Below are 24,940 nucleotides of genomic sequence, written 5' to 3'. Positions count from 1 at the left end.
TTAAATATTAATTGAATTTGTGCAACCGTTTGAAGTTGTACCACATTTTGCTGTGTATGTATGTAGCACCTGTTTTGTTTTCCTCACTGTACAATCAGTGGAGAGACTATATTTGTGCTGCTGTTTATTTTTTTTGACTGTTAATATCTGTTTTGCGTTCGGAGATCAATACCATGGCCACTCTGAAAAAGGTTACGATGGGTGTTGACAAGAAAAACAAACCGCTTTTCTACTTCAGATTTCATACATCAGAGATGACATTGTGGCATCGGCCTTTGTCAATAGGCCATGATGATTTAACATATAACCATTTCATGTTTTTCCTGGAAGAATGGCAACATGACTTAATGCACTGGAGGAGGAAGATGGTGTAGGAAGTGCAATATACTGATTGATGCGGAGAGACTCGCAGTACAAATATTACCAACTGCGCATGTTAAGTTTGTCTGTAGGAGTCAGATAATCATTTTTGAGATTTGAGAAATCTTGGCTTAATCGGGACCAAAAAACCAACTGTTTTTAAATGTGTGACCTCTTATGTTCTCTGTCTTAGATAATTAAACACATTCTTTGTTGACACCGACAAAGTGTTGGATTTACAGCATTTGGCAACAGAGGGATGTTGCAATGCACAGAATATGTGTGCGTTAACAAACCGAGTTATATGTTCTGAAAAGGACCACTCAACATCAATGATTGACTCATTTCATTATGTAGCTTCAGGGGAAGGGGCATGTTTAGTCATTGATTCTTGGAACTTGACATGTTGAACTTGACGATTTTCTTCTTTGTTGAGCAGACGATGGGTGAGAGAATATTTCTGTAGTATGAAGCTCAATGTCTTGTGTCTACAAATCACCGCAACCAAATACAACTTCCATGTATTGTTTCTAGTACAGAACAGTGATTCTATTATGTGTTGGCACCGCTCTCTGTTGTTGTTTAAAGTTGGTCCAGTTCCTCAAAATGACTTCCAGTTGTCATTTAAATTTGAATTTCTCTGATTGATTGAGACTTACAATGACTTGAAAAACAAATGTTCTTGCACTGATTTCAATTGTGAATGTGTAATCAACATATTGTCATTTGACAATAAAGTCAAGTTTATTCTTTGAGAAACTAATGGCATTATTACGAGTTTTTATTTGCATTGCATATCTAATATGTAGCATGTCTGTCATTATTGAAACTGTTTCAAACACAAACATTTAGGATCTACACAGCTGTTGTAATTGCATATCTGATTATCTAAGAGTTGAAAAAGTACTTTGAGTTATAATGATTGAAAGCTTTCTCACTGCATTTCCCATCACAAATCAAATTAACTTTAATTTTGCCCTTTTAACCTGTGTGTGTCCTTCGGGTCACTGGGACCCGAAGGACACAACAATTCTGATTCCGATTCTTCCTTTCGTGTCCGGTTCTTAGTGATTCTCAATTCCGATTCTTTGAGGGGTGGAGCATGCTACATGCTTATTTCACAAATAAGAGGAAAGTTTTATTTTGATTCAATGGTGGGTTGCAGTTTTACAGGGCTTTTTCAACATAAAATAAAGCCACACTAGAGCGCTGCTTACTGTGCTGTTGTGTTGCTTATAACGCTAGTCGTCGGGGCACGGGTAAAAAGAAATGGCTATTTCTACACCACTAACAAGGCTCAAAATATCACCACACTTCAACGGTAGCATAATGAGGGTCCCTACATGTAAACCGAAGCATTGAGAACTTTGTAAGTGTACAGACAGTTTATTAAAAAGATAGTTTATAAAGACAGTACCGTTCATGTATACAGGCGGGCGCCATCTTGGGAAAACAGTCACGACCAGTCGAACGAGGAACCACTGACCATGGGAGATTTCAAGTGACAGTTCAGCTCATGTTGCACGGCGTTCCTCGTTCGATTGGTCGTGACGGTTCTTATCACCCTGTGTGTTGAGCTCTCTGTTTTAGCTACAGAGTGAGGCATCACACTTCTGTTCCATCTTTGTTGGGAGTCACATATGCTCAGTAGCTAGGTAAGGACTACTAGCCAGTCAGAAGCAGAGTATGAGGGCGTGCCCTGACAGTACCTAGGTAAGGACTACTAGCCAGTCAGAAGCAGAGTATGAGGGCGTGCCCTGACAGTACCTAGGTAAGGACTACTAGCCAGTCAGAAGCAGAGTATGAGGGCGTGCCCTGACAGTACCTAGGTAAGGACTACTAGCCAGTCAGAAGCAGAGTATGAGGGCGTGCCCTGACAGTACCTAGGTAAGGACTACTAGCCAGTCAGAAGCAGAGTATGAGGGCGTGCCATGCTAGCAGCTAGGCGAGCATTATAACGTGTGTTCCAAAGTGACCACGTTTGTCTCTGAAGTAAAGGCTGGACTACAACAGAGCTGTTTGGAGCAGTTGGTGAACAGTGTTTTCTGTTGGAGATGGTAAGTCCCTTTGGGGGTGGACTTTGGGCTTTTTCACTTTGTAAACCTATAACATGCACAAAAAAGATATATAACACAATAAAGGAAAGGAAAAAAGCCAAAAAGCATAATATGAGCACTTTAAATAAATCAGGAGACACTAAAAGTTGTTGATCAGGTAAAACAATAGGAACTTATTCAGTCGAGGATATCAGGAAAAAAATGACAAACTGTTAGCTAATTCATTATCTTCTACAAGCAGTCAGCAATGTAATCCTCAGACTCTGTCAGATCTTAGTCACACTTCCAAATCACTGTATAGTCATCTGATGTGGAAGTCCTTTCCCAGAAACCCCCTGTGTTTCAGGGAGGTTATAGTTTGTAATTAACTGAATGCAACCATGAGGTGAATTACTTCACCTAGCCTACTGCTTGCGTCAACATAAAAAAAGAAATAGGAATGAAATTGGAGAGAAATCAGATCGGGGGGCTCCTCCCTCTCCGCCTTCCACCATATAGAGAGAAAACCTCAGCAAGAACATCAACACTCGCCTCAAGCATGAAGCGGAGGAAAACCACCTAACTTACCTTTCCTTAATATGTAGCCTATGAGAGTTTATCCAGGACCGATCATTGTGGAGTCATTTAAAATCACATGAGGATAATAGCGTTACAGTTGTCAAACAAACTACTGCATTGTTTAAAAAAAAGAGAAAGTATTCTTTTGTGAGACTTGGTGATACCCGCGCTAAAAGAAGATAGTAGACAGATGGTGAGGGGCGAGTCGGGATGAGTGTGACCTGCGCAGGGCATGGAGAGGTGCGTGCGCCTCTCCTCCAGGGGCTGTGGGAGTGTGTGAGAGTGGGCCAGGAGGAGATCCTGCGCTCCCCTTACCTGCCCGCGCTCTACGGCTTTGTGACCCACGTGCTGCTCTGCGCACCTTTCCTCGCGCTGGACGCCCTGGGAAGTGTCTGCCAGCGGGTCCGCTCGTGGAGGATCACCGCAGGCTCGGGTCCGCCGCCGCCTCTCCGCCGGTGGGTTGGCTGTTTTTGGAGGGTGCTGTACCGATACCTGACCACCGTCCTCCCCGCCACCGCGCTGTTCCAAATGGTGCGGAGCCCCGCAATGCCGGAGCTGGCTCCATCCTGCTGGCAGTTCTTCGTGGAAGTCTTTGCGTGTTTACTGCTTTTTGACATGCTCTTCTTTATATGGCACATCTGCATGCACAGGTAAGCTGTCTGCACCCATGTCAAGCAGGGACGCGCACAGACATTTTGGGGGCCAGTGGCTCAGGTCGAAAAAAAGGGCACTTCGCTTTTTTCTTTTTTTTTTAAACAAAACATTAAATATATTAACACAACTCTGACTTCGGTGCCAATTCATTTTAATCGGAGCTCAATACAGTCTAATCTTTTTTTATTCAATAAATACAATACAATAAATAGTTTGACAGGAAAGCTGTTTGCAAACAGAAATATATATATTAGGGATCGACCGATACTGTTTTTTCAAGGCCGATACCAATACAGATTATTAGTAATTAAAACCGATATGCATTTACAGTGAAAATTAAAATCTTTAAAGCTATAGTGCGTAGTTTCTGGTGGTAACTACGCACTATAATAACAATAACAAGTAATAACAACAAAACTGTCGGCACCTCCACATGATACAAGCCTTCCACGCCCCCGGCACCGGAACTACCCCATAAGTGAACCGTCGTCGACATTTCCCATAATGCAACAAATGTAGATCTTCCTTTAACACTTTTGTCCGTGTTAAATTGCCACGTCTTTCAAATTCAACCGCCCTACTTTGTCACACAGTGCTCAAAATTTAAAATCACAAGTCCAGTCGGAGATAACCCTGATGACATCACTATTACATCATCAGGCCAAGTTTGGATTAGTTTAGAATTTTCAATTAAGAAGAGTTAGTTTGCTTTTGTTAGATCCAGGTATAATGGCTGAGAAGTATGTAGCTACTGTACATATAGGCTACATACAAAATACAAGGGGGGAGAATGGCCTTAATATTTAATGTTTAAAGGAGACCTTTTTTTTCTCTCTGTATTTTCTGTCATATCTATTTTCTCCTCTATTTCGGGTCACATTCTTGCTGAAACATGCCTGTTTGTGTAGTTTTTGGTTTAGAAGCCTTTATTGGGGATTTTTCTCGGTACAAAGTGTTGCTGTACTCCGTTATAGTCCACTGCTAATATGTAGCTACATGCTAATTCCAGGAAAAGCTGTAATCTTGGCTGCCGAAGTTATTAATTTCTCCCCAATTTCGGATCACATTCCACCTGGAACATGTACTGTTGTGTAGTTTTTGGTTTAGAAGCCTTTATCAGTGATGTTGCACGGTAAAAAGTGCAGCTATACTCCATTACAGTTCACTGCTAACTAAAGCTACATGCTAATGGAAAGTTGTAATCTTGGCGGCAGATGTTGTTAATTTCTTCCCAATTTCCAATCACATTCCCCCTGGAACATCCGGTTGTGTAATAGTTGTATTAGAAGCCTTTTTTGCTGATTTTTCATGGTGTAAAGTCCCACTATATACTCCGTTGCAGTCAGTCTGCAACGGCAATGGACTGTACAGCAGTGTTGCCAACTCTTTTCTAATGAAAGTAGCTAGCACAAGCTCCAAAAGTTGGTAAAAGTTGCTAGATTACGTTATACCCTCATTTTCATATTGGTGACTGTCATTTGCATAAGGCTTAGTGGTTGTGTTAGCTGACTGCCTGCTTCACAGCACAAGAGAAGAGGGAGACAGAAACCCTGTGCTGTTGGCAGTAGCACTGTGGACTGTGATTACTCTGAGTAGTATGAATTGAAATCAATTATGATATAATATAGCCTATCTCTCTTTTCCCCAATGATCTGAAGCAGCTAAATTTTGCTTTTTAGAAATAAAGTCGCTAAGAGGGTCTAAAGAATCGCTAAATCTAGCGAGAAAGTTGCAAACTTGGCAACACTGCTGTACAGAGACGGATGTCACTACCCGATCGAGTGCAGATGTGAGATGCGCATGCGTCACTTTGCGACAAGTAGCCTACAAGAACGAGCTAACTGCTAACGAGAGACTTCTGTAATGTCGATACAATTAAAATGGACCTACATGACGAAGTTCGTTCACTGCTGGCTACAAGTTAGCAATGAAACACAACAAAGGCTGTCACTTGAATGGCGTTTTGAGCTAACGTTAGTGATCAAACAATCATAGATAGCTAAAACGTTTTCCATCTTCTGTTTGTAATGAGAAAAGTGTATTATTTTATGGATTTCACAAATTTCAGTATGACACGTTATGCCGTAAACCGTTTAAATCAGAGTATACCGCGACTCACATCGGGTAATGACAACAGCGACAGCTGAAGACAGATGCAGAGACTCCAGAGATCCGGAAACGCTGGCCAATCAGAGCAGACTTTACTTTTTCGGGTGAGGGGCTTAAAGAGACAAGGCGCCCCAACAGAGCGTCTCAGACAGAGGGTGAATACAGGTGCAGCAGTCACGGGCAGTAAGAGAAGTGTTTCTTAAACATTAAAGCATGAAAACATGTTCCAGTAGAAGCACAAAATACAAGTCTGAACCTGAAAACAGTATATAATAGCTCTCCTTTAATCCGAAACGGTTCTTGTGTCTGATGTGAAGCATTTTTGGCACAGTGCCATCTCTTGAAATATCAAGATGACAGATTGCAGTGATTATCCATAACCGAGGGAATGTAAGCAGAGACAGCTTGTTTGTTTCTCATCAGGTTTCCCTGGCTCTACCGCAACATCCACCAGCTGCACCACCAGCATCACATCCCCTTTGCTCTGGCTGCCCAGGACAGTAACTCGGGCGAGCTGCTGTCTCTGCTGCTGCTGGCTCTGAGCAGCGCCTGGGTGCTGGGCTGCCACCCGCTGAGCGAAGCCTTCTTCCACCTCATCAACAGCTGGCTGGCAGTGGAGGCCCACTGCGGCTATGACTTGCCCCTGGCTCTGCACAGGCTTCTGCCCTGTCTAGGAGGAGCCCCCAGTCACCAAGCCCACCATACTCTCCTCAGCGTCAACTACGCCCCCTACTTCACCCACTGGGACCTCCTCTTTGGCACATTCCGTGCTCCAGTGAAATGATCACAGTGACAAAAACAAAAACTGTTGCATATGCAGTGTCTTCCCTAGGCTTGTAGAAGACTTACATTTTTTTTGGACCGTCATCATTTTCATATCTGTGTCTAAAGCTAGAGCAGATAATAAATAACACTCTAAGGCCCCTATCTTGCACCCAGTGCAATTGACTTTGTACACCGACGCATGTATCGTTCCTATTTTGCACCCGACGCACAGCGGACTTTTCCGTCCACAGACTCACGTCGGTAAATCAGGGAATGAACTTGCGCTCCCGGTGGCGGTTCAGCAAAAAGAGGAGGCGTGTTCCGGCGCAAACGTTCCCTAGTGCTATTTTGCAGTTTGAGAAAACAATTGTGCCACGGACCAGGAAAAACCTAGTCTAAAGTCAGTGGCGCGTTATTCAGATGCTATTTTAAGGGCGCGTGCTTGGCCGTAATGTAGAGTGTGCACACCGCGCATATACTTTGCTTCTCTCATCTCACGGACCCAGCAGTTCCCATTTTTGCAAACCATACATAAATACAAGCAAATATATAACCTTGTTTTACACAACATTTCCATGAATCATGGATGTGTTGATGACATAAATGAGGAAATATTAGAGGAGATGTAATGTTGAACTGCATGTGCCGATGCCACTTAACCCAAATGCCCCAGCAGCAGCAGCACGGGAGAGGAGAGACAGAAGAGCTGCATCGTCTATAGTGAGGTCATCTCGGTCTAATGTTAGACTACATTGCAAAAATATCACCATGCATTCATAACCTCGTGATTCAGTGAGAGTGAGCCCAAAACATCGGAAAGAATGTTTTTTTGTGACATTTCTTTATTTACATTTTGTCAAAAAGAAAAACCGCTGTGAACCGCTCAACTGGCGTGCGCCCCTGGATGTATTAAGAGCGTGCGCCCCTGGATGTATTAAGAGCGTGCGCCCCTGGATGTATTAAGAGCGTGCGCCCCTGGATGTATTAAGAGCGTGCGCCCCTGGATGTATTAAGAGCGTGCGCCCCTGGATGTATTAAGAGCGTGCGCCTAGCAAATCTGCCATTATAATAGCAATCCGCCATGGAACAAGCGCGCCTGCTTTTAAAGGGAATGTGAGATAACGCTCTGATTGGTTTATTGCACGTTACGCCCAAACCACACCTATGAGTAATGTAGCTACTTCTGACCAACCCATTTTAGATTTGCGTCGGGCGCAAGAGTCATTTATCCCGCCGGTATAATAGCAACAGCGATCCCGAGATCCGCCCACAAAGCTACTTGCGTTTGGCGTTTGATACTTGCGTTTCAGATGGTTAAAATAGGGCCCTTAGAGCTTAACCCTCCTGTTGTCCTCGGGTCAAATTTGACCTGTTTTCAAAGTTTACATATGGTCCCATATATACAGTATATGGTCCCATAAACGAAACAGGCTGTGTATTATCTATCAACATACGTATAATTTAATATGAATTAGGTTTATTCACCATTAAATCCATAAATAAGTGTAAAACTAACAGTAATATGTTGGAATGAAGTTGGCTAAGAAGATGTAACACAGAATTGGGTGATAGTTTATACTCCATGCTTCATTTATGTGCAAAACAGACGGAGAACATGGGTTTGAAGACAAAACTTGCTAACAACTACAATCATTAGATCTGAGAAAAGTCATTTAGTTACATTCATTTGGCTTAGGTGGTTCCCAAAGGTGCTGCACCTAGGCCGTAAAATGCTAGGGAAAAGCCTGATATGTCAAACTTTTTCAAAAAAGCATTGCTCAGGTTTCAGCAAAGCCGTCACGACGCCATGAAGGATATTTTCTGCAGATTTTGGTCATTGCGCTCATCTTTTCATACGCACAAAAAATGCTTGTTTTCAGCCTCTCAGATATTGAGATTTCCTGCTCTTTTCTGTTTTTTTTATCATATTAAACTGAATATCTTCGAGTGTTGGACTGAATAAACCCTGCAAAGACATTTAAACACATCACCTTGGACTTTGAAAAACTGCAATGGACATTTGTCGCTATTTTCTGACATTTTAAAGACCTACGATTAATCGAGAAAATAATCGTTGGTTGCAGCCCTACACACACTTCGTGAGGGTTACATCATCCCGCAGTTTACAGCAAACCGACCCAACCATTGCCATTTCAGTCACACATCCTACAGTATTAAGACATTTTGAGAGTCGTGACTACTTAGTGCAATTTATAATGAAAATCATTGAAATCTGTGTAGTTCCCTTAACAAGACTAGACACTCTGTTTCCTTGTCAATGATCTCAGAATTCACAAAGTTTATGTACAATCATGGTCAGGACCAAGTATTTACAATGTGAAAACCGACGATGGCATTTTAGCACTTACATGTACAGCTGTTCTGTATCACGAATGCAGCACGAAATGAGGAGAGCGTGGGAATGACACAATAAATCAGGACAGTCAAACAATGAACAAATGCTCGAAATAATGTGCAACTGATTTGCCCATGTGACAAGGGAGTGTGTTTGGATGAATATATATTTTTGTAGGCGTAAGGCAGATAATACATGACAGATTGGTTTTGAGCAATGCTGATCGTAAGTGTAGTTAAAAGGAAAACTACAACTGTGAGATGTCGGCTGATATTCACTCATGCCAGGTTACTTCACAAACTGGTGAAAGGAAAGAAAGTTTGATGCCACTCTCAAATAGGAGTGCCATCAATCTTCTCATCTATTTCCCAAAAACTATTTCTTTAATAACACTAAATGATCTGTCTGTCATTTATTTTTATGAAAGGTAAAGTAAGTCTTTAATCCTTTTTGAGCCCAAACTGTTGTTTAATTTGTACCATGTTTTCAGAGTATATAGTATATATATATATCATGTATGTAAAGATTCTGTTATAATCAGTGCTTTGGTGTTTTGTTGTTCGTCTTAGGTTTTGGTTTCTATTGTGCTGCTGTGATTAATCATTTTTATTCCCTGGGCCTCTCATCTGACTACTTTCTGTAAACTGGCCCCATGTGGATTTGACTGAGTAATCCAAACCACATGTTTTTAGAAATGAGAAGCCTCAGTCACTTTTCACAGAAGAGACATTGTCATCAATGCAGTAGAAGTCAATCACAAAAAAACTCCACATTTTTCTGGAAGGACTGATTTAGTTGAATGTTTGTCATTAGTATTCAAACCTTTATACAATGCCGAAATTATTCTTATGTTACTTTCTTGATATGCTTTTGTTATGATTTGGATGACACCATTCACCTCCTTGGAAGAATCTACCTCAATTTCCTATTTTCTTCTCAGATTTTCAAAACTCTCCAGCCTCCCTTCTTTTACCAAAACACACCAAGTTGTTATTCCCTTTGTTAACCAATACTTGAATCCTTGATCATACATTGCAGGTTTGAAATTACTATCATATGCTACCCATTTTAATATATTTATGTCATTCTGAATCTTATATATTTTCAATATTTTAAACCACAGACCTAGCGTGTGTACTGTTATTGGATCCATTTTATTTTTGAGTTCCTTGTATAGTTTATAATCTCCGATCAAATGTTGAATTGGAATTTGATTCACTTCTCTTTCTATATCTTTCCATTTTGCTCTAAATTCTGACTTACACCAACAGTACACAGGTCTCAGTTGAGCAGCATAATAGTATTCCCTTAATTTTGGAAGACCCATACCACCTCTCTCTTTTGTTAGCTGAAGAGTTTTATATCTGACTCTAGGTCTTTTGCCCCCCCAGACAAATCTAGAAATCATTCTGTCCCAATTTGTAAATTGATCTTGGGGGACCTCAAGATAAGATAATAAGACCTCCTGGTAAAGACTGGAAAAGATAGAAAAATCTGGGAAATATATTAAAGGGATATTTCACCATTGGAAAGATGAATATATCTTTAAATTGGGTCACTTATGTAGTAGAAATGTGATTTTTTTTTTTTTTTGAAATTGATGGCTTCTAGGCCGAGAAAAGCCAGAAAATTTGTTTTTTTGTCTCATGTGGATGAAAGACACCAAATCCCAGAATGCACTTGCTTTGCTGCTTTAGAGTCTACTCCCAAGCCACGCCCAGGGGCGCCGCCAGAAATTTTGGGCCCCATGACAAAAAATCTAATTGGGCCCCCTCTGCGCAGCTGTTGTCATCACATCTCTAGGACCTGACTGTCCCATCAAAAGCTTTACATAACTCTAATTAAAGGCTTGCAACTGTCTTGCTTCTTGTAGTTCAATACTAGTACTAGCACAATATTTACTGCTGGTGATTTGTACATGCATGCAAGTCTAGTATGCAGTTCACTATTTGATGCAAGTTTAAAAGCAACCATAAAAAATGTGCTGAAGGTCATCTTTTACAGTCTCAATGTATTTTTATTGTAAAATTTGACAAAATGGGAAATTCTCTTAACAGAATTATTATTATTAATTATTATTATAATGGGATTATATCTCTAACCTGGCCTGGGAACGCCTCGGGATCCCCCAGTCGGAGCTGGTTAATGTGGCCCGGGAAAGGGAAGTTTGGGGTCCCCTGCTGGAGCTGCTACCCCCGCGACCCGACCCCGGATAAGCGGATGAAGATGGATGGATGGATGGATGGATTATTATAATTATTAATGAAAGACAGAGAAATCCCCACAGGATCCCTGCAATGATGCTAACTGGCATGTCACTGAACACAATGTTGCTCACCTTCTTCACCGGGACAGGGAGGGGCACAGTTAGGGGGAGACTGGGGTGCTGCTGACTCATCTGTTAAGTCTGCTAAAAGGGGCAGGGACAATGATTTAATATGAATATCTTGCTGAACATTTCCCTGCACTGATTAAATGGTGATTAAATGTAGGCTAACACTAGTCTGTAGCTAGCTAGCTTATTTCACTATGGACATTAAGCCAACAGGTTAATACCACTCACAGACTATAGGCTACCCACCTTCCTTGATGAAAAACTGGGTTACAGTTTGACACCCTTTCGTTTGTCTTTCCTCTCTCTCTTTCCTTTTTTGAAAACCAGATTTTGATTTAACGTTACTCGGCAACATTGTGGTCACTGTAGTTCTGGCGCATCTGACTGCAACTAAACACTGTCACTGAGTGCGCTATGGCAGGACCAAACCATTTCATGCAGATACAGGGGGTGGTCAGTCAATATGGATGTTTACTTTTTGGTCAGTGGGGATATTTAACTTTTACTCCCAAAAACAAGTAAAAACAAAGAGATCATTAATTTTATTATTATATTTGAAATATATATACTGAATGATGATGGTTTAATATTTTTATATTAGTTTTTACCTATTTTTTGGGGTCCCTGTCAGTCAAGGACCCTTGAAATTGTCCAAACTTTTCCCCCCTATAGAGCTCAAAAGTCCCGCCCACAGCGGGTTCCGGAAGTAAAAATACAATGCATTTTCTCCATTGACAAATTGGAGTATAAGCCAAAAAATCGTAACCTTAAAACCTTAAGACTTAAAACCAGCATGCCGACATGACTCAGCGATTGTATATGCTCATATAGACACCACAAATCATGGGGCACTACCCTTGTTTTGAGATAAATGTCTTTTATTCGCGATGTCTTGGATAAGTACTTCATTACCCACAATCCTGAACAATCCCACAATCTCACAGTGATGCTTCTGATTGGTGGAACTCATGCTGGTGAGTAGGGGGGGTGTCAGTACCCGATCTGTGCTGCCTGCACGATCCGTCACGAGGATTTACGACACTGCACGAATCACGATCTGTTCCACGCTTCTGGCGTTAGCCTCTGCCGGGAAGCTAACGTTAGTTTAGCTAACAGCTAATTCGGCTAACCGCTAGCTGACAGCTTGATTCAGTCTAAAATAACATTAACTCAAACTTAACACTGGGTAAAGCCGTCTGCAGCTGACGTAACAGCCCATATATATGTTAACGGTTATTTTCAGGTTTTATTTTGAGGGTCTTTTAAAGTTATTACATGCTGTCTCAGCTAGCGGTTAGCCAAATTAGCTGTTAGCTAAACTAACGTTAGCTTCCTTTGTTCAGTGGTGCACGTGGTTTATGGGAGGAGTAGTTCCTTCGCTCTGAGATGACGATATGTACACAGTCTAGTACCTTTGACTTTTTTGGGATTTTCTGTTTGTTTTTTTTACTCAAAATGATACGTTGTATGCTTATGAGTCACGTACCACCTGGTTAGCCTAAGGCATGGTCTAAAACTCTTTATATATGGATTTTTCCAGACGTCAATGGGAGAAATGAATGGGAAATTTACTTCCGGAACCCAAGGTCTCTCTGAGGAGGGGCGGGACTGTTGAGCTCTATATGGCGCCCCTGGCCACGCCTACCGTTTACAGACGGACAGCGAGACAGTCAACTCAACTCAGGTGTGTTTTATTGTCATTTTAACCATATACATGAAACAATGTTGCTGGCTTTCCCTCGCCCTGCTGATGTCTTCATATGTTGTTGAACTCAATAAAATGAAGCCGTACCGTGTTATGTTGCGGCGCTGTTATCTTTCATTCTGTCTGGGGCATTAGTTGTCGGCTTTCCTCTGAAAACTTTGTAACTTTTCCTTCGCTCGCTGTGCCGCCTCGTCCATCGTCGTTCTGGGGTGTCCTGCTCGCTTCCATCCCCGCTCACCTCGGCTCCGCGTCATCGTTCGGTACGCCCACATTGATTCCCCTGGCTGTCATGTCTGCACATTGTCGTAGGTCCTTACTCCGTTATTCCAATGGATTCTTATTTTCGTAAATGGGGTTTGGAAACGGATGGCCTTTTCCTTCAGTATCTTCTTAATACTTAGATATGTTTTTGGTTTTTGAACAATCTCAGTGGGATAGTCATGGTCAAAGTTAATTATCTTGTCGCCCACCTGTAGCCCCTTCTTCTCCCAGACCTGTAGGACCATCTCCTTGGTTTCAAACTGCCTGGATTCAGTTTTCGTGTGAGAGCTCTGTGTGCGCGCTGGATTTGCAGATTGGTTCCATCGACTTGCCCAGATATTCGGCGACAGAGGCTCCTTCTGTGTCCTCGGGCAGGCCAAAAATCCTTACATTGTTCCTCCGTGATCTCGCTTCTAAGTCCGTTAGTTTGTCTTGCATCTGGCGTACCTGCTTCACCACTTTAGCAAGCATATCACTTGCCTCTGTGTTATACTCTTCCAACTCCATTATGCGGGCCTGTGCCTCAGTCATGTCTGCTTTTTGTTCCTGTATTTCTGAGATTGGCGACTTCTTGCTTTATCTCGTTTTTTATTTCACTTTTAAGCTTGTCTTTGAATGTTCTCAGTTCGTTGTGGAGTTGCTGCTTGAGCTCTCTTATATCCTTACCAATGTTAGCAAGTCCTTCTCTCAGTGTTTCCGCTTGGTCCATTTTTTCCGCTGCGTCGCCCTCGTGTTCCCTTTGGTTGTGTTCCTCTTCCATTGTACTGTTTCCCTGAGTTTTCTTTGAGTTTTTGGTATTTCTACACCCTCAACATCCATCCATCACCCGCTTTATCACATTTGAATGTCGAGTTATGCATTTTGGTTGACCGGGCGAGCTAAAAAACTAAGCGTCTGACCCGCCCGCCATCTTCCGGAAGTCACTTGCCTTAATTTTTAGCGGCTGTTGCAGTTGGATATAGCTGACAAAAAGTGATGCGGTGCCAACAGTTAAAGGTGCTCTAAGCAATGTTGGGTGACGTTACTTGTTGACGTTCAAAGTACTGGAAACAAAACGGAGGCTAGCTCGCCCCTCCCTCCTCCTCATCCCATCCCCTCCCCCTCCCTTCCGCGCACTAACCCCCAAATCCTTCTTGCCTGTTATTGGCTGGAACACTGTTTGTTATGTTTGGTGGTGCAGGTTGGTGTAGTTTGTTTTTGTTGCCATTAGTGGAGCCTGGGCTGTCTATAGAGACCGCTTTTTTTACAGTGTGTTCAGGGGACAGGCAGCTAGCGGATAGTGAGTTTGCTGTATGTGACAAAAAATGTAGCCTAAACAAAACGCGTCACATCGCTTAGAGCACCTTTAAGTTTACGCACCAAAACGACTAGTTAAAGCTTTAGTGTGTAACTTTTTTTATATGAATGAACGTCCGCTACATTTAAGCCATTGCCAAATGAGTTGATACAACGCTAATTAAGACTATCCACTCCACAAAACTCTCTCTGTATTTCTCAGTATGGCTATGTTCAGAAAATGGTGTCGTCAGGCGACTTTCGCACGCAGAAACGCAAGTAAAGAAAAATCTTGTGTTTTTCCCGGGAGCATATAACCAAACTTGGTTTTTTAAGGTTTTATTCACACCAGTGGTCCCCTTGTGCCCGTGCCCCTCGCAGCGCCCATCCCGGGTGTTGCGTTTTAACCCAAACCTAACCCTAATCCTTACCCATCCACCCTGACCTCATTCCTCTGAGGACCAGTGCGTGCTTACCAAGGGGGTAAGCTTCTCCTCGGAATGCGGAGCTCCTGTGGCGCCATTTTGATGCTAACAAGCCATCACCTCCCGTTAGCATTCCATTGACTGCCATTCATACTGGCGCCACTTTGACAGCGAATAACTTTACATCTGAAGCGTTTAATGACGCTATTTGTCCATTGTAAGGCTCCATTACCTTGTACCTCACGTTATGGCTCCTTAGCAGACGTTTTTGTAAAAATAGGCTAACGATTGTGTTATAACCACGGGACTTACTGTTCATACAGTAGAGGAATTACCGTATAGTACAGGAGAAGCTCGCAGGCAATTTCGTTTCACATTAGCTGTTTAAGTTTAATTACTAATGTTAACTAGCATTTTAGTTAGCAATAATGAGCCTGTGCCTATGTTATCTCCTTACATATACCTACGCTCTCCGTCTCTGCAAGATTGGGAATGATTGAGATTTCTCTTGGCACAGCTACCAGAAGACTTCCAACTTTCAGACAGGTTGCTCACGTCACATTTACGTCGTCTCTCTCAGTTGGAGGCTGCTCAGTAACACTCAGCCATCACCGGAAAAGTGCTTCTAATATCCTTCACTGGTCTCCGTCCAGAGCAACGGGATCTGTTGGTCCATTTATATATGTCAATGGTGCTTACAGCCAAAAGAAGAGCCGCAAAGTGCCATGAAGAACCGCAAAGCGCAGTGAAGTGCCGCAAAGCGCAGTGAAGAGCAGCAAAGCGGAGCTATTTTTATTTCAGCGTCCATGTTATCCTATCTGTCTGTTCATACAAGCTGTGTTCAGGCATGAAGCGGCCAAGCCCTGACACGATCGTTTCGGCGTCTCCTCTATTTCTTCCACGAGCCGCGAGCAAATGTGTCAAGCCAGGCAGGTAATCAAATACAGGAAGGCCACAGTGCAGCCGGATACTTTACAAAATAAACCAATTCCAAAATAAAACATCCAGGTTTATGGTGATTTTGACTTCTTAGCTGTGTCTACAGCGAGTCACGCGATCAGGCACACGGAGATAGAGAGACCAATAGACAGACAGACAGACAGACAGACAGACACACAGAGAGAGAGAGAGAGAGAGAGAGAGAGACAGAGAGAGCAGAGAGGTGAAAGATCGCTTTGTAACCGTCCGGTATGAATGGCCAGACACGCGATCAGGCACAAATCTACACTTCACGGCTGTTCGCGGCGCTTCAGCATGCGGTGTGTTTTTGCTGTTATCCAGCAGCAGTCATTGTGGTGCACAGGCTACAGTAATAAATATGTGCAATACATACAAATTAAAGTGCTTTACTTTTCGTACCTATATCTATGAATGGTTCAGCCTGAATAATACAACTGTATAGGCCAACATTACATTTTCTCACGCAGTAGCCTACTCAGTTATGTTTGTACTCTGTATATTTTTTTGAGAGTCTCTGGAGAGTTAAAGTCATTACTTTTTTAATGAAGAATGACAGTTGTACCATTTTGTGTTAACTTGAAGTGAACACATCGTTCTGAGAAATTGGTCTAGGTATCATACAGTCTGAACTACATGGACATCTGTTTTTCATTTCTGGCTCTGCTCAGTGGGCTTTTTGCTATTTCGCAACATCAGAGTCAAATGCAAATTGTTAAACGGTGTTTGAACATTTGGAGGTACTTTTGCATATGGTCATAAAGTAATATTGTGCAAAGTGTGTTTTTCATGGGAAATGAAGGGATTTGAGGACAGAGCGAGAGATGAGTGCTGGGTGGTGGTGTAGCCAACAGATGGAATGATAAACACGTGACCCAAAACGGAAACAATCAGGCCCTATTACAGACCCCACGTCAGAGTCAGGGCGAGTCATGCAGCTTTGGATGACACTCACCAAAACACACGTTCACAGCGAGACACACGTCAACGTCGTGATTTCAGCCACTGGAGCATTACATGATTTCGAAGCACTTTGAACCGTCTGTACATTGGGCAGCGATTAGTTTGTTTACTTGTTAAGAGGTGTGCTCCTAAATTAATCACGTAGGCCAAATCCTTCACAAACTCCAGCATAACAACAAGAAGAGATGTTAAAATTATTTTGACAGATTGAGCCGTGTCACAACAAGAGAGAGGAAAATGCACAGAGCACTCTCCACCAGTCCTTATCATCAGAGCAAATACCAAAGACTTCCCATTTCATCATATTTCTTGACAGTTTGCCATTCAGTGACAAAGGCCAGATTCATACTTCTTCCACCATTCTGTAAATATTCAATTAGTGAGCTTTATATAGCTGAGACCTTCTGTTGTCACAGTAACAGGCTGAGGTTCTTGCCCTCTGGTCTGTAACCATTTTTAGACGACTTCTGCTTGGATCTTAAATGAGAGGTCAGTCAGTGACTTGTTTTCCTTCTAAAACATCTCATTGCACTTGCCGTTAGTGAGCTGTTGCCAAACACTTTTAGTGAAGCTCTGAACAGCAAACATTAGTAATATAACAAGTTTCTAGAACTGCAATTGTAGTTACGACACACACTGTTTGGCTGCATATAGATAGGAAATGTTACTAAATTAGTGACAGTGATGACTGTATTAGAATTCAAAATCCTCTTAAAGGAAATCAGCTTTCTTGCTGAGAATTAAATGGAAAGATTGACACCGAACTCTTATCTGTTTGTTAAGTACAGTAGAATGAAGCTACAGCTAGGAGACAGTTAGCTTAGTGGAGCATAAAGGCTAGGAACAGGAGGAAAAAGCTAGCTTGGCTCTGTCCAATGGTAAAAAGTCACAGTGATGACAAGACTCTAGGAAGGTGGTGGTGGTGGTAGATGGATCTTGTTCCCCCTGTTTCCAGTCTTTATGCTAAGCCAGGCTTCTGGCTGTAGTTTCATATTGTAGCGCTCGCAGCTCCGCCGCACGGCTTGCTAGCTAGCTGAATAAAGTGGACATGGTGGCTGAAGTTTAATTGGACAACCAGGTATTGTAAGACTAGCATACAGGCTAATAACAGGGTTGAAAAAGTGCCCAAAACAACAAATAGGCTGGTTGCTGATAACGCTGGCTAACGTGTGTCTTCTCAGGCTTTTCTTTCTCACCAGTCCTTCTTTCCCATGTTAGTCCTTCAGGGTCGCTACATTATTTAGCATTCAGACATGAGAGCGGTATCAATCTTCTTACCTATCTCTTGGAGGGAAAAAAACGAATAAGCATAGGCCTACTTCCCAAAATGTCAAACTGTATCTTTAACCAGTTTGTCAAGTAGCATGGCATTTACCACTATACAATACTCACCTGCCTGCCACAGTCCAATCTTTACATTACTATCCATGTCCTGGTTATGCCTGTCTGTATCTTAGTGTTTGATTTTCATTCTTGACCTCAATTCTGCTGCTGTAGCTGTGGAATTTAGCCAAATAGAGCACAGACATCTCACCTTACAACATTAGTGTGACACATTCTTAGCAACAAAGATACAATAGAAAGTTTGACACATTTCATTACTCTGATCTGTGTACTTTATTTATCACCAATACGCGTTGGTACTTGAAAGGAACAACACAATGCTCTTGCGATTTAGTTTAACATTCATAGAGAAATTAGTGAGAACAGACACAGATACTGGAGTCCAGATCTTTGTTTTTTTTTCACATTTTCTCTTCACGAACAGGTTTTCCATCACAGCTGTCTGCATCTGCTAGCTGTCAGTGTGAGCAGTGGGCCATCCATTTTGTTCATTAGCCGGCCTTCCACTCAGTTTCCCATGGTTCTTTGTTTGTGTGTCATGTATGAACCATGACCTGTGAGCTGATACTGTCGGACTAAATGATCTGAATGTCAGCATATCATTGGTCTAGCAGCTTCTTCCTAAAATAATGGAAAGGAAAGTTGACAGACTAAGATGCTTTGACTGATAATTGTAATGTGGAAAAAAGATCATGTACAAGAAACTGTGAACATCAGTGTGGCATTTTAGCTCCAAATATTCACTTCCATCTTGATACGAGATAATACTAACAACGTGTTGATAGTAAACTTTCTGAAACAGTAAGGATCAGCGATTAATTCATTGTTAAGTAATTGTTCTTTATGTTTTAGAAATTGTTACCATTTATCATCCCAACAGAATTAATTTTATGCTGCAAATGCATTGTCATGGATACAAAACCTGCTCTACACTAAGTAACTTACAAATGTACATATATAGTTATCTACTCTTTTGTAAAAATTAATAAATTAGAACAATAAATAGTCTTTTATTTGACACAAGCAGCAGAGGTATTAAAAGGCTTTTAAACAAAGAAACTGTATTTATGTAACCGTGTTTCCTTTGGGTCGTATCCATAAAGGGAATGTCCACTCTTGAGTTTGGCCATCAGATAATAACTGTCCAAAACGGCCATTTTTACTACAAAAGTTATGGACTCAACTGAGGAGATATGTTGGGGCACATGGTGCTAGGTCAGGGAGTTGAGCCGGTTAAGATTGTTTGTTGCCTAGGAATGTGGACAACCCCTGCCCCCTTTTCCTGTCCCAGTCCCCCATCCCACCTCCTCGAAAGTTGCCCAGAATGCCGTCCAGTTCTCCAAGCCTGAGTGGTGATATACATGTTTCTAAACCCCCCACACCTTGCTATCACTGTAGTTCGGGGGAGTGGAAAAGAGGCATGTGAAGTGGGTAACAGGATTGGGATAGATAACCCTTCTACTAGGAGAACAGCGCTACAGTACGTATCAGGAGGCTGCAGGAGGCAGGAGGTGGGCCTGGAGAGTTCATGTCTTGTCAGGTAGACTCACCGGGGTCATTTCACTGCGCCAGGACACATGAAGTGCTGATTAGTGTTTGCAACGAGTGGGGAGGCCAGAGATAAGTGGAGAGGAAGACAGATGTCAGAGGGAAGGAAAGGGGGGGGGGGGACAACTGGTTCCCACTGGTTCCCACCAGGCTGCATACAGTGTAGAATGTGCTTGGTTCGGTCCTTTTAATTCCTGTGGGTATAAGGGCACACCTTGACATCACTATTGGCGACAGATTGACTGTAGATCTGTAGCACGCTGGCTTTCCACTGTCCGAATAATGGGAACTGATATTCATGCCTTTAGATGAAATACTTGTTGTTTCTGTTTTGCTGTTTAAAACATATATATGTCCACAATAATTCATTTGGCGCGCACATAGTTTCATAAATAGTGAATGTGCACTTCCAATCTCAGTAAACCCTTCCAGAGATTCCAACAATTGTCCCTTTGTTGAAGACAGTCCTGGCTAACCTCCTTTCTCAGCTTACTGTTAGTTCTGTGTCTTTCCTCTTATTGTAAGACTTTATGAACAGTTAAACTCCTTCAAAGCATGGACTATCTGCAGCCACACTCAGCTACCACCATGCCTTCAAACTTGTACTTGTAGGTGACCACGCCTGTGTCATCCAAGTAGAGCAGGGAGATGGGATCCAGCTTTGTGGGCACACAACAAGCTTGTGATGCCTTCTGAGGACTGTTGATGTTGATCAATGTCTGGACAATGGCATGCTTGGTGGGTGTGACATGCTTCGTCAGTGGGAAAGAACAAATGCCAGTGCATTCAAAGGCATCGTAACCAGTGGGTGCCAGGATCCAACTGTCCCATCCAATGTCCTTGAACTCTACAAACAGAGATTGTTTCTTGCAGTGGTTTCCCTTGGCATTGCGACGAATGCGGGATGCTGTGTCATAAATCAGATTGGAACGCATTTGGATGAGGTCCTCTTCATCCGGCTCTGCTTCGTCATCTCCCTCCTCCCTGTCCCTCCCCAGCTCCCCCCACAGACCATTCAGGCCCATCCCTAAGTCGTCCTGGAAAATCATGTTAGAGGTTTCGTGGTCAATCATCTCGTTCAGCTCGTGCTTGTCATTACGGTGATCGCTACTTTGGTCATCGGAGAAAACAATCAGCAGGGGTTTGTGTTTTTCCTCAGGGCTGGTGTCAATCTTCATGTCCCCTTCAGGTGGATTCCTGTCTTTGTTTTCCTCTGCGATACCTTGAACTTTATCTTCATTAGCAATGCTGGCAATGTGCACTTCCAACCGGTGCGTGGTCCCATGGTCAGATTTGCGCCAGCGTTGAACAGCAGCAGTGAGGTCAAAGGCTTGCCAGCCGTTATCAGTGCCGTAGACCTGGCGGGAAGCCAACTCCACCAGCTCTAACTGCTCTCCTCCCCCTCTGAATCCATCGCCTCTCACAGGGTTCTCAGCAGTCATGTTCTCATCTCCGACACGCGATTCCACCTCGTAGATAGTAACCTTGCGGTCGACACCAGCGTAGAGGTGGCGGTCAGTCTGGACAAGGGTGTAGAGGCGAAGCTCGGCCGCTGTGATGCATTCATGATGGGGGACTGACACATTAAAGAGGAGCGGGTGACGCCTCACTCCTCCAACACCAACAATACTGGGAGATGAATCTGGAGAAGAGAAATAGATGGTCAACGTTTAACTATTTGTTAGTTGAAATATTTTGTATAGTCCTTTTAATGAGGTTTTAAGCTGACTTCTGTAACATATCCTAACCCTAACACTAACTTTTTAACCCAAACCTAACCTAACTCTATTGAAACCAAACCAAACCTAACCCAGGCAGCACCTTGGGGACCGTTACCTTGATTTTTTAATTTTGAAATAGTTTTAACCCAAATCTAACCCTATTGAAGATTTTGTCCTCAATGTCATCCTTAATTGGAAAATTATTATCTTAATTTCATTGCAAGCTGTTCCAAGCTGTATTGTTTCTTTAAAGTGGTGGCTCTGACACTGTGGCACGCACTTCCTATTGCATTACTGTCTGTGGCTCTATTTAAACTGGCTATTGTCTTATGTTTGTAATTTTGTTTGTGTTTAAGTGTTTTTTTATTGTTATTGGGTCTTTTTTTAATGAAGAACTGTTTCACTTTGTCTGTAAAACCCTAGCCCTAAATAAACTTATTGAACTAATTTTCATTTGAAAATTGCCTTGCACAGAGAAGTATAAAGGAACAGGGTCATGACTAAGGCAGGGATTTAAACAACTACATTTGGTTTGTACATGCTTCAAGCTACAGTCTACTTAAACACTGTACATGTTTACAAGAAGACCTTTGTTCTCAGTGTCTTGATTAATATTCTTTGGCCTTCCACAGAGTGATGAAGAAAATGACAAATGACAAATGTATAAAAATATTCAATAACATAATGGCAGCAGAAGAAAGAACCGGCAATTCACTTTTTTAATCAATGCATATAATCAACAGGGGCATCATCATATGGAGCAGAGGATCTCTACCTTCATTTTTGAAGCTGCGGATGATGTTGGCGGTGGGCATTGCCGTGTGGTCATTAGCGAAACGGTTGTAGAGCTCCATCATGTACTCAGGTGGCTCTTCTCGTGTGCCTCCAGGAGGCATGGGAGGAGAACTCAAACCAGACAGGTTGAAAGTCCGCAGAAACTGTTCCTTCAGGCTCTCCAGCAGGCTCTGCATGTTCATGTTGTTGTCCTGCTCCAGCAGTGACGGATCCACTACCCCTCCATGCCCGTCTCCCAGCCCCGGAGCGGGGCGATACCTCTGATGGGTGTTGGAGATTGGGCTGCTGTGTCCACAGAGCCCGTGGAGCAGCAGGATAGGAAACAGAAAGAGCAAAGTCTTGGAGCTGCAGGTGGTTCCCAGTTTAGAGACCCAAATGCTCGCCATGGGGAAAACAATCTGCAGCTTTCTATTGTATGCTCTCTAGGGTTGTCTACAGTATGGATGGGCTGATGCTACAGTAAGACAAAATGACTGTGATCTCTGAACGCCTTAATCCAAAGGTTAATTGAAATTGTGGTCAGTTCATCTGTTGGCAAAGAAAGTTGTGGCAGGATCCCTGGCAGGAGACAGAAGAGTTGTTGACTCTTGCTCTGACCCGTGTGAGCCTTTCTTCAGGAGTGTATGTCCCTGCTGCTCTCTTCCAGATCTCACAGTATTTATTCTCATCCACACCTTTTGATGTCCTGTGCAACTGGGCTGCAGTTCCGGTGACAGGGTGGCCGAAGCTTGTTTTTGTCCATCCGAGTCATCTCTGTTGTGTTGTGTCCTCTCCTCTGTCAGTCTCTCTCTCTGCTCTCTTCTTTCCAGCTCTTTCTGTCCCTTATCTATGATATGGTGGGCTCTGCATTGCTCAGTGCTTATGGTCTCTTTGCTGGTGTGTGTGTGTGTGTGTGTGTGTGTGTGTGTGTGTGTGTGTGTGTGTGTGTGTGTGTGTGCGTGCATGCGCGCGCACATGTGATGCACATGAGCGTGTTATCTCACAACTTCCTTAATGAGGATTTTATAAACACTGTCCTGTAGCCTCTTCCTTGTGGAAGCGCTATTTTGTCTGGGTGGGTGCTCCAGGCTTGATATTCTTCATTTGTTTATTTGCTTTGTAAATGGTGGAGGTCTGCAAGCTGCATCTAGGCTCCATTGACCGTTTCTTTTTTTTTTGACAAACTACACCACGGCTCTGTTGACGTCGTTGAATGTAACAGGATATATCTATTAGACAACACTTGTCCAAATGAAATTGAAACGCAATGAGGTGTGAGGCCTTAATGATCAAGGATGAAAGATACTGAGTCTGGACGACATTTCTAGTAGCTCATGAGAACAACAGAGTTGTACAAAATAATCAGTCATGTTTATTCAACAAAGTAACAATCACATCTCACCCCCCTCCCCCCCCCTGTTGTTCTGTGTGTATTTCCTCTTCTGGTAAGTTGACACTGTGTCTGAAATGGGTTATCTGGGCACCATAGGCACAAGAGGATGTTTTCTGATGAGATTAGTAATGACTCACACTGGCTCCTCAATAGATTTGAAGAACTATTCTGTTCTGTTCACCTGAACCCCAATCCCACACGCAACTGTCCTTCATTCCTGAGCTTCTTTGTGTGACCTGCAGATACACTCGTGATTGCGGCGCGTCTCAGTGATGGGAAGGAATGAGCTTTTTCCTGCCTCTGCCACTCATCTGCAAGGCTGACAGTTGACAGACGTGCTGTTATCTGTCACTCTGTTAAACTGCTGCCGCAACGGACTATCACATCTTCCTGATGGCCGTAAGAGGGCTAGATAATGGCAATGTTCTTTTGCACGCACGCACGCACGCACACACACACACACACACACACACACACACACACACACACACACACACACACACACACACACACACACATTCCCATCCATATGGTCTGTATTATGGACTTAAGGGTATAACAAATGTGGATTTATTGAGCCTAGTTGCTTTGAACTTTCCAATATTTTGTGGTAATATCAAATATGAATGAATTTTATGATTTTCAGCTGTGTTTCCCTCACAATGGAATGTTTTTGAGGAAGGAAAATGTATGGAAACCTAACACAGTACCAGATAATACCGCCATGACCACAAAATATAATGTAAAATCCATTCAGGTTAAGAATCTGCTGACACAGAGCAATGTTAGCGGTCCTTTGGAGTCGTGTTTCTGGCTGCCCAACATATTAACATCCAATTTTCACTCTCTGTTTAGCTCTGACTTTGTCACGAACTCCTGAGGGATACATTTATTTTATCAGTCTGCTGTTTGTTGGGCAGGTATCGTGCAGTTATTCTGATGAAAAGAGCTGCCTGCTGCATTGATAAGTGCAGCTTTAATGAAACAAACTGCATTCTCTGCATGGCTCTCAGGATGGCAATGTTATTCAGTCAGCCCGTTGGAACAGACTGAAATATTTCAACAACTATCACATGGATTGCCATGAAAGTTTGATATTAATGATCAATTTCGACAATTTCACCATGTCCAATACAAATGCCGGACAAACTGCTGTTTTCCATCAGCCATTAGCTGCACTTTGTGTTTAGTGCTACTTAGCAAGTGCAATACTAAGACACTTAACATTATACTTATTAAATAAACGCATGTTATTGTTGTCAGTGTGAGCACGTAAGCATGCTGTCGTTAACATTTAGCTTAAATCACTGCTGTGCCTAAGCACAGCCTCACAGAGCCACATGGCTGTGGATTTCAGTTAATAAGGGCCTGATGTATGAG

General features: G+C 42.7%; 3 protein-coding genes across 3 annotated transcripts in view; 2 read left to right on the top strand and 1 right to left on the bottom strand.

Annotated features, from left to right (window-relative positions):
- The window catches only part of erlin2 (ER lipid raft associated 2), a 33,061-nt gene extending 31,938 nt beyond the window's left edge, over positions 1-1,123 (top strand). Inside the window, exon 12 of the mRNA XM_078250095.1 lies at positions 1-1,123. This exon is cut by the window's left edge and continues 1,829 nt beyond it. The gene's annotated coding sequence lies outside the window, so the exon portion shown is untranslated.
- Positions 1,124-2,902: 1,779 nt separating this feature from the next.
- ch25hl3 (cholesterol 25-hydroxylase like 3) lies at positions 2,903-7,366 on the top strand. The gene is made up of 2 exons (XM_078250093.1): positions 2,903-3,625; positions 6,162-7,366. The coding sequence occupies exons 1-2, from the start codon at positions 3,186-3,188 to the stop codon at positions 6,520-6,522; spliced, it is 801 nt and encodes a 266-aa protein (XP_078106219.1). The 5' UTR covers positions 2,903-3,185; the 3' UTR covers positions 6,523-7,366.
- An 11,007-nt stretch (positions 7,367-18,373) lies between these two features.
- On the bottom strand, positions 18,374-23,038 carry bmp10 (bone morphogenetic protein 10). The gene is made up of 2 exons (XM_078250092.1): positions 22,169-23,038; positions 18,374-21,314 (listed from the first exon to the last, which is right to left on the bottom strand). The coding sequence occupies exons 1-2, from the start codon at positions 22,572-22,574 to the stop codon at positions 20,233-20,235; spliced, it is 1,488 nt and encodes a 495-aa protein (XP_078106218.1). The 5' UTR covers positions 22,575-23,038; the 3' UTR covers positions 18,374-20,232.
- Positions 23,039-24,940: the final 1,902 nt, after the last annotated feature.

The sequence above is a fragment of the Sander vitreus genome, chromosome 5 (genome assembly GCF_031162955.1).
Source record: "Sander vitreus isolate 19-12246 chromosome 5, sanVit1, whole genome shotgun sequence".
Taxonomy (NCBI): Eukaryota; Metazoa; Chordata; class Actinopteri; order Perciformes; family Percidae; genus Sander; species Sander vitreus.
Note: the sequence above shows the minus strand (reverse complement) of the source record. Positions and strands in the feature narration are given on the sequence as shown.

What these genes read in the sequence shown, in the direction of transcription:
- ch25hl3 (XM_078250093.1), top strand. Translation starts at nt 3,186, where the DNA reads ATGAGTGTGACCTGCGCAGGGCATGGAGAGGTGCGTGCGCCTCTCCTC. An exon ending in TGGCACATCTGCATGCACAG is followed by an intron (nt 3,626 to 6,161) that starts GTAAGCTGTCTG and finishes GTTTCTCATCAG; the next exon opens with GTTTCCCTGGCTCTACCGCA.
- bmp10 (XM_078250092.1), bottom strand. Translation starts at nt 22,574, where the DNA reads ATGGCGAGCATTTGGGTCTCTAAACTGGGAACCACCTGCAGCTCCAAG. An exon ending in CCGCAGCTTCAAAAATGAAG is followed by an intron (nt 21,315 to 22,168) that starts GTAGAGATCCTC and finishes TCTCTTCTCCAG; the next exon opens with ATTCATCTCCCAGTATTGTT.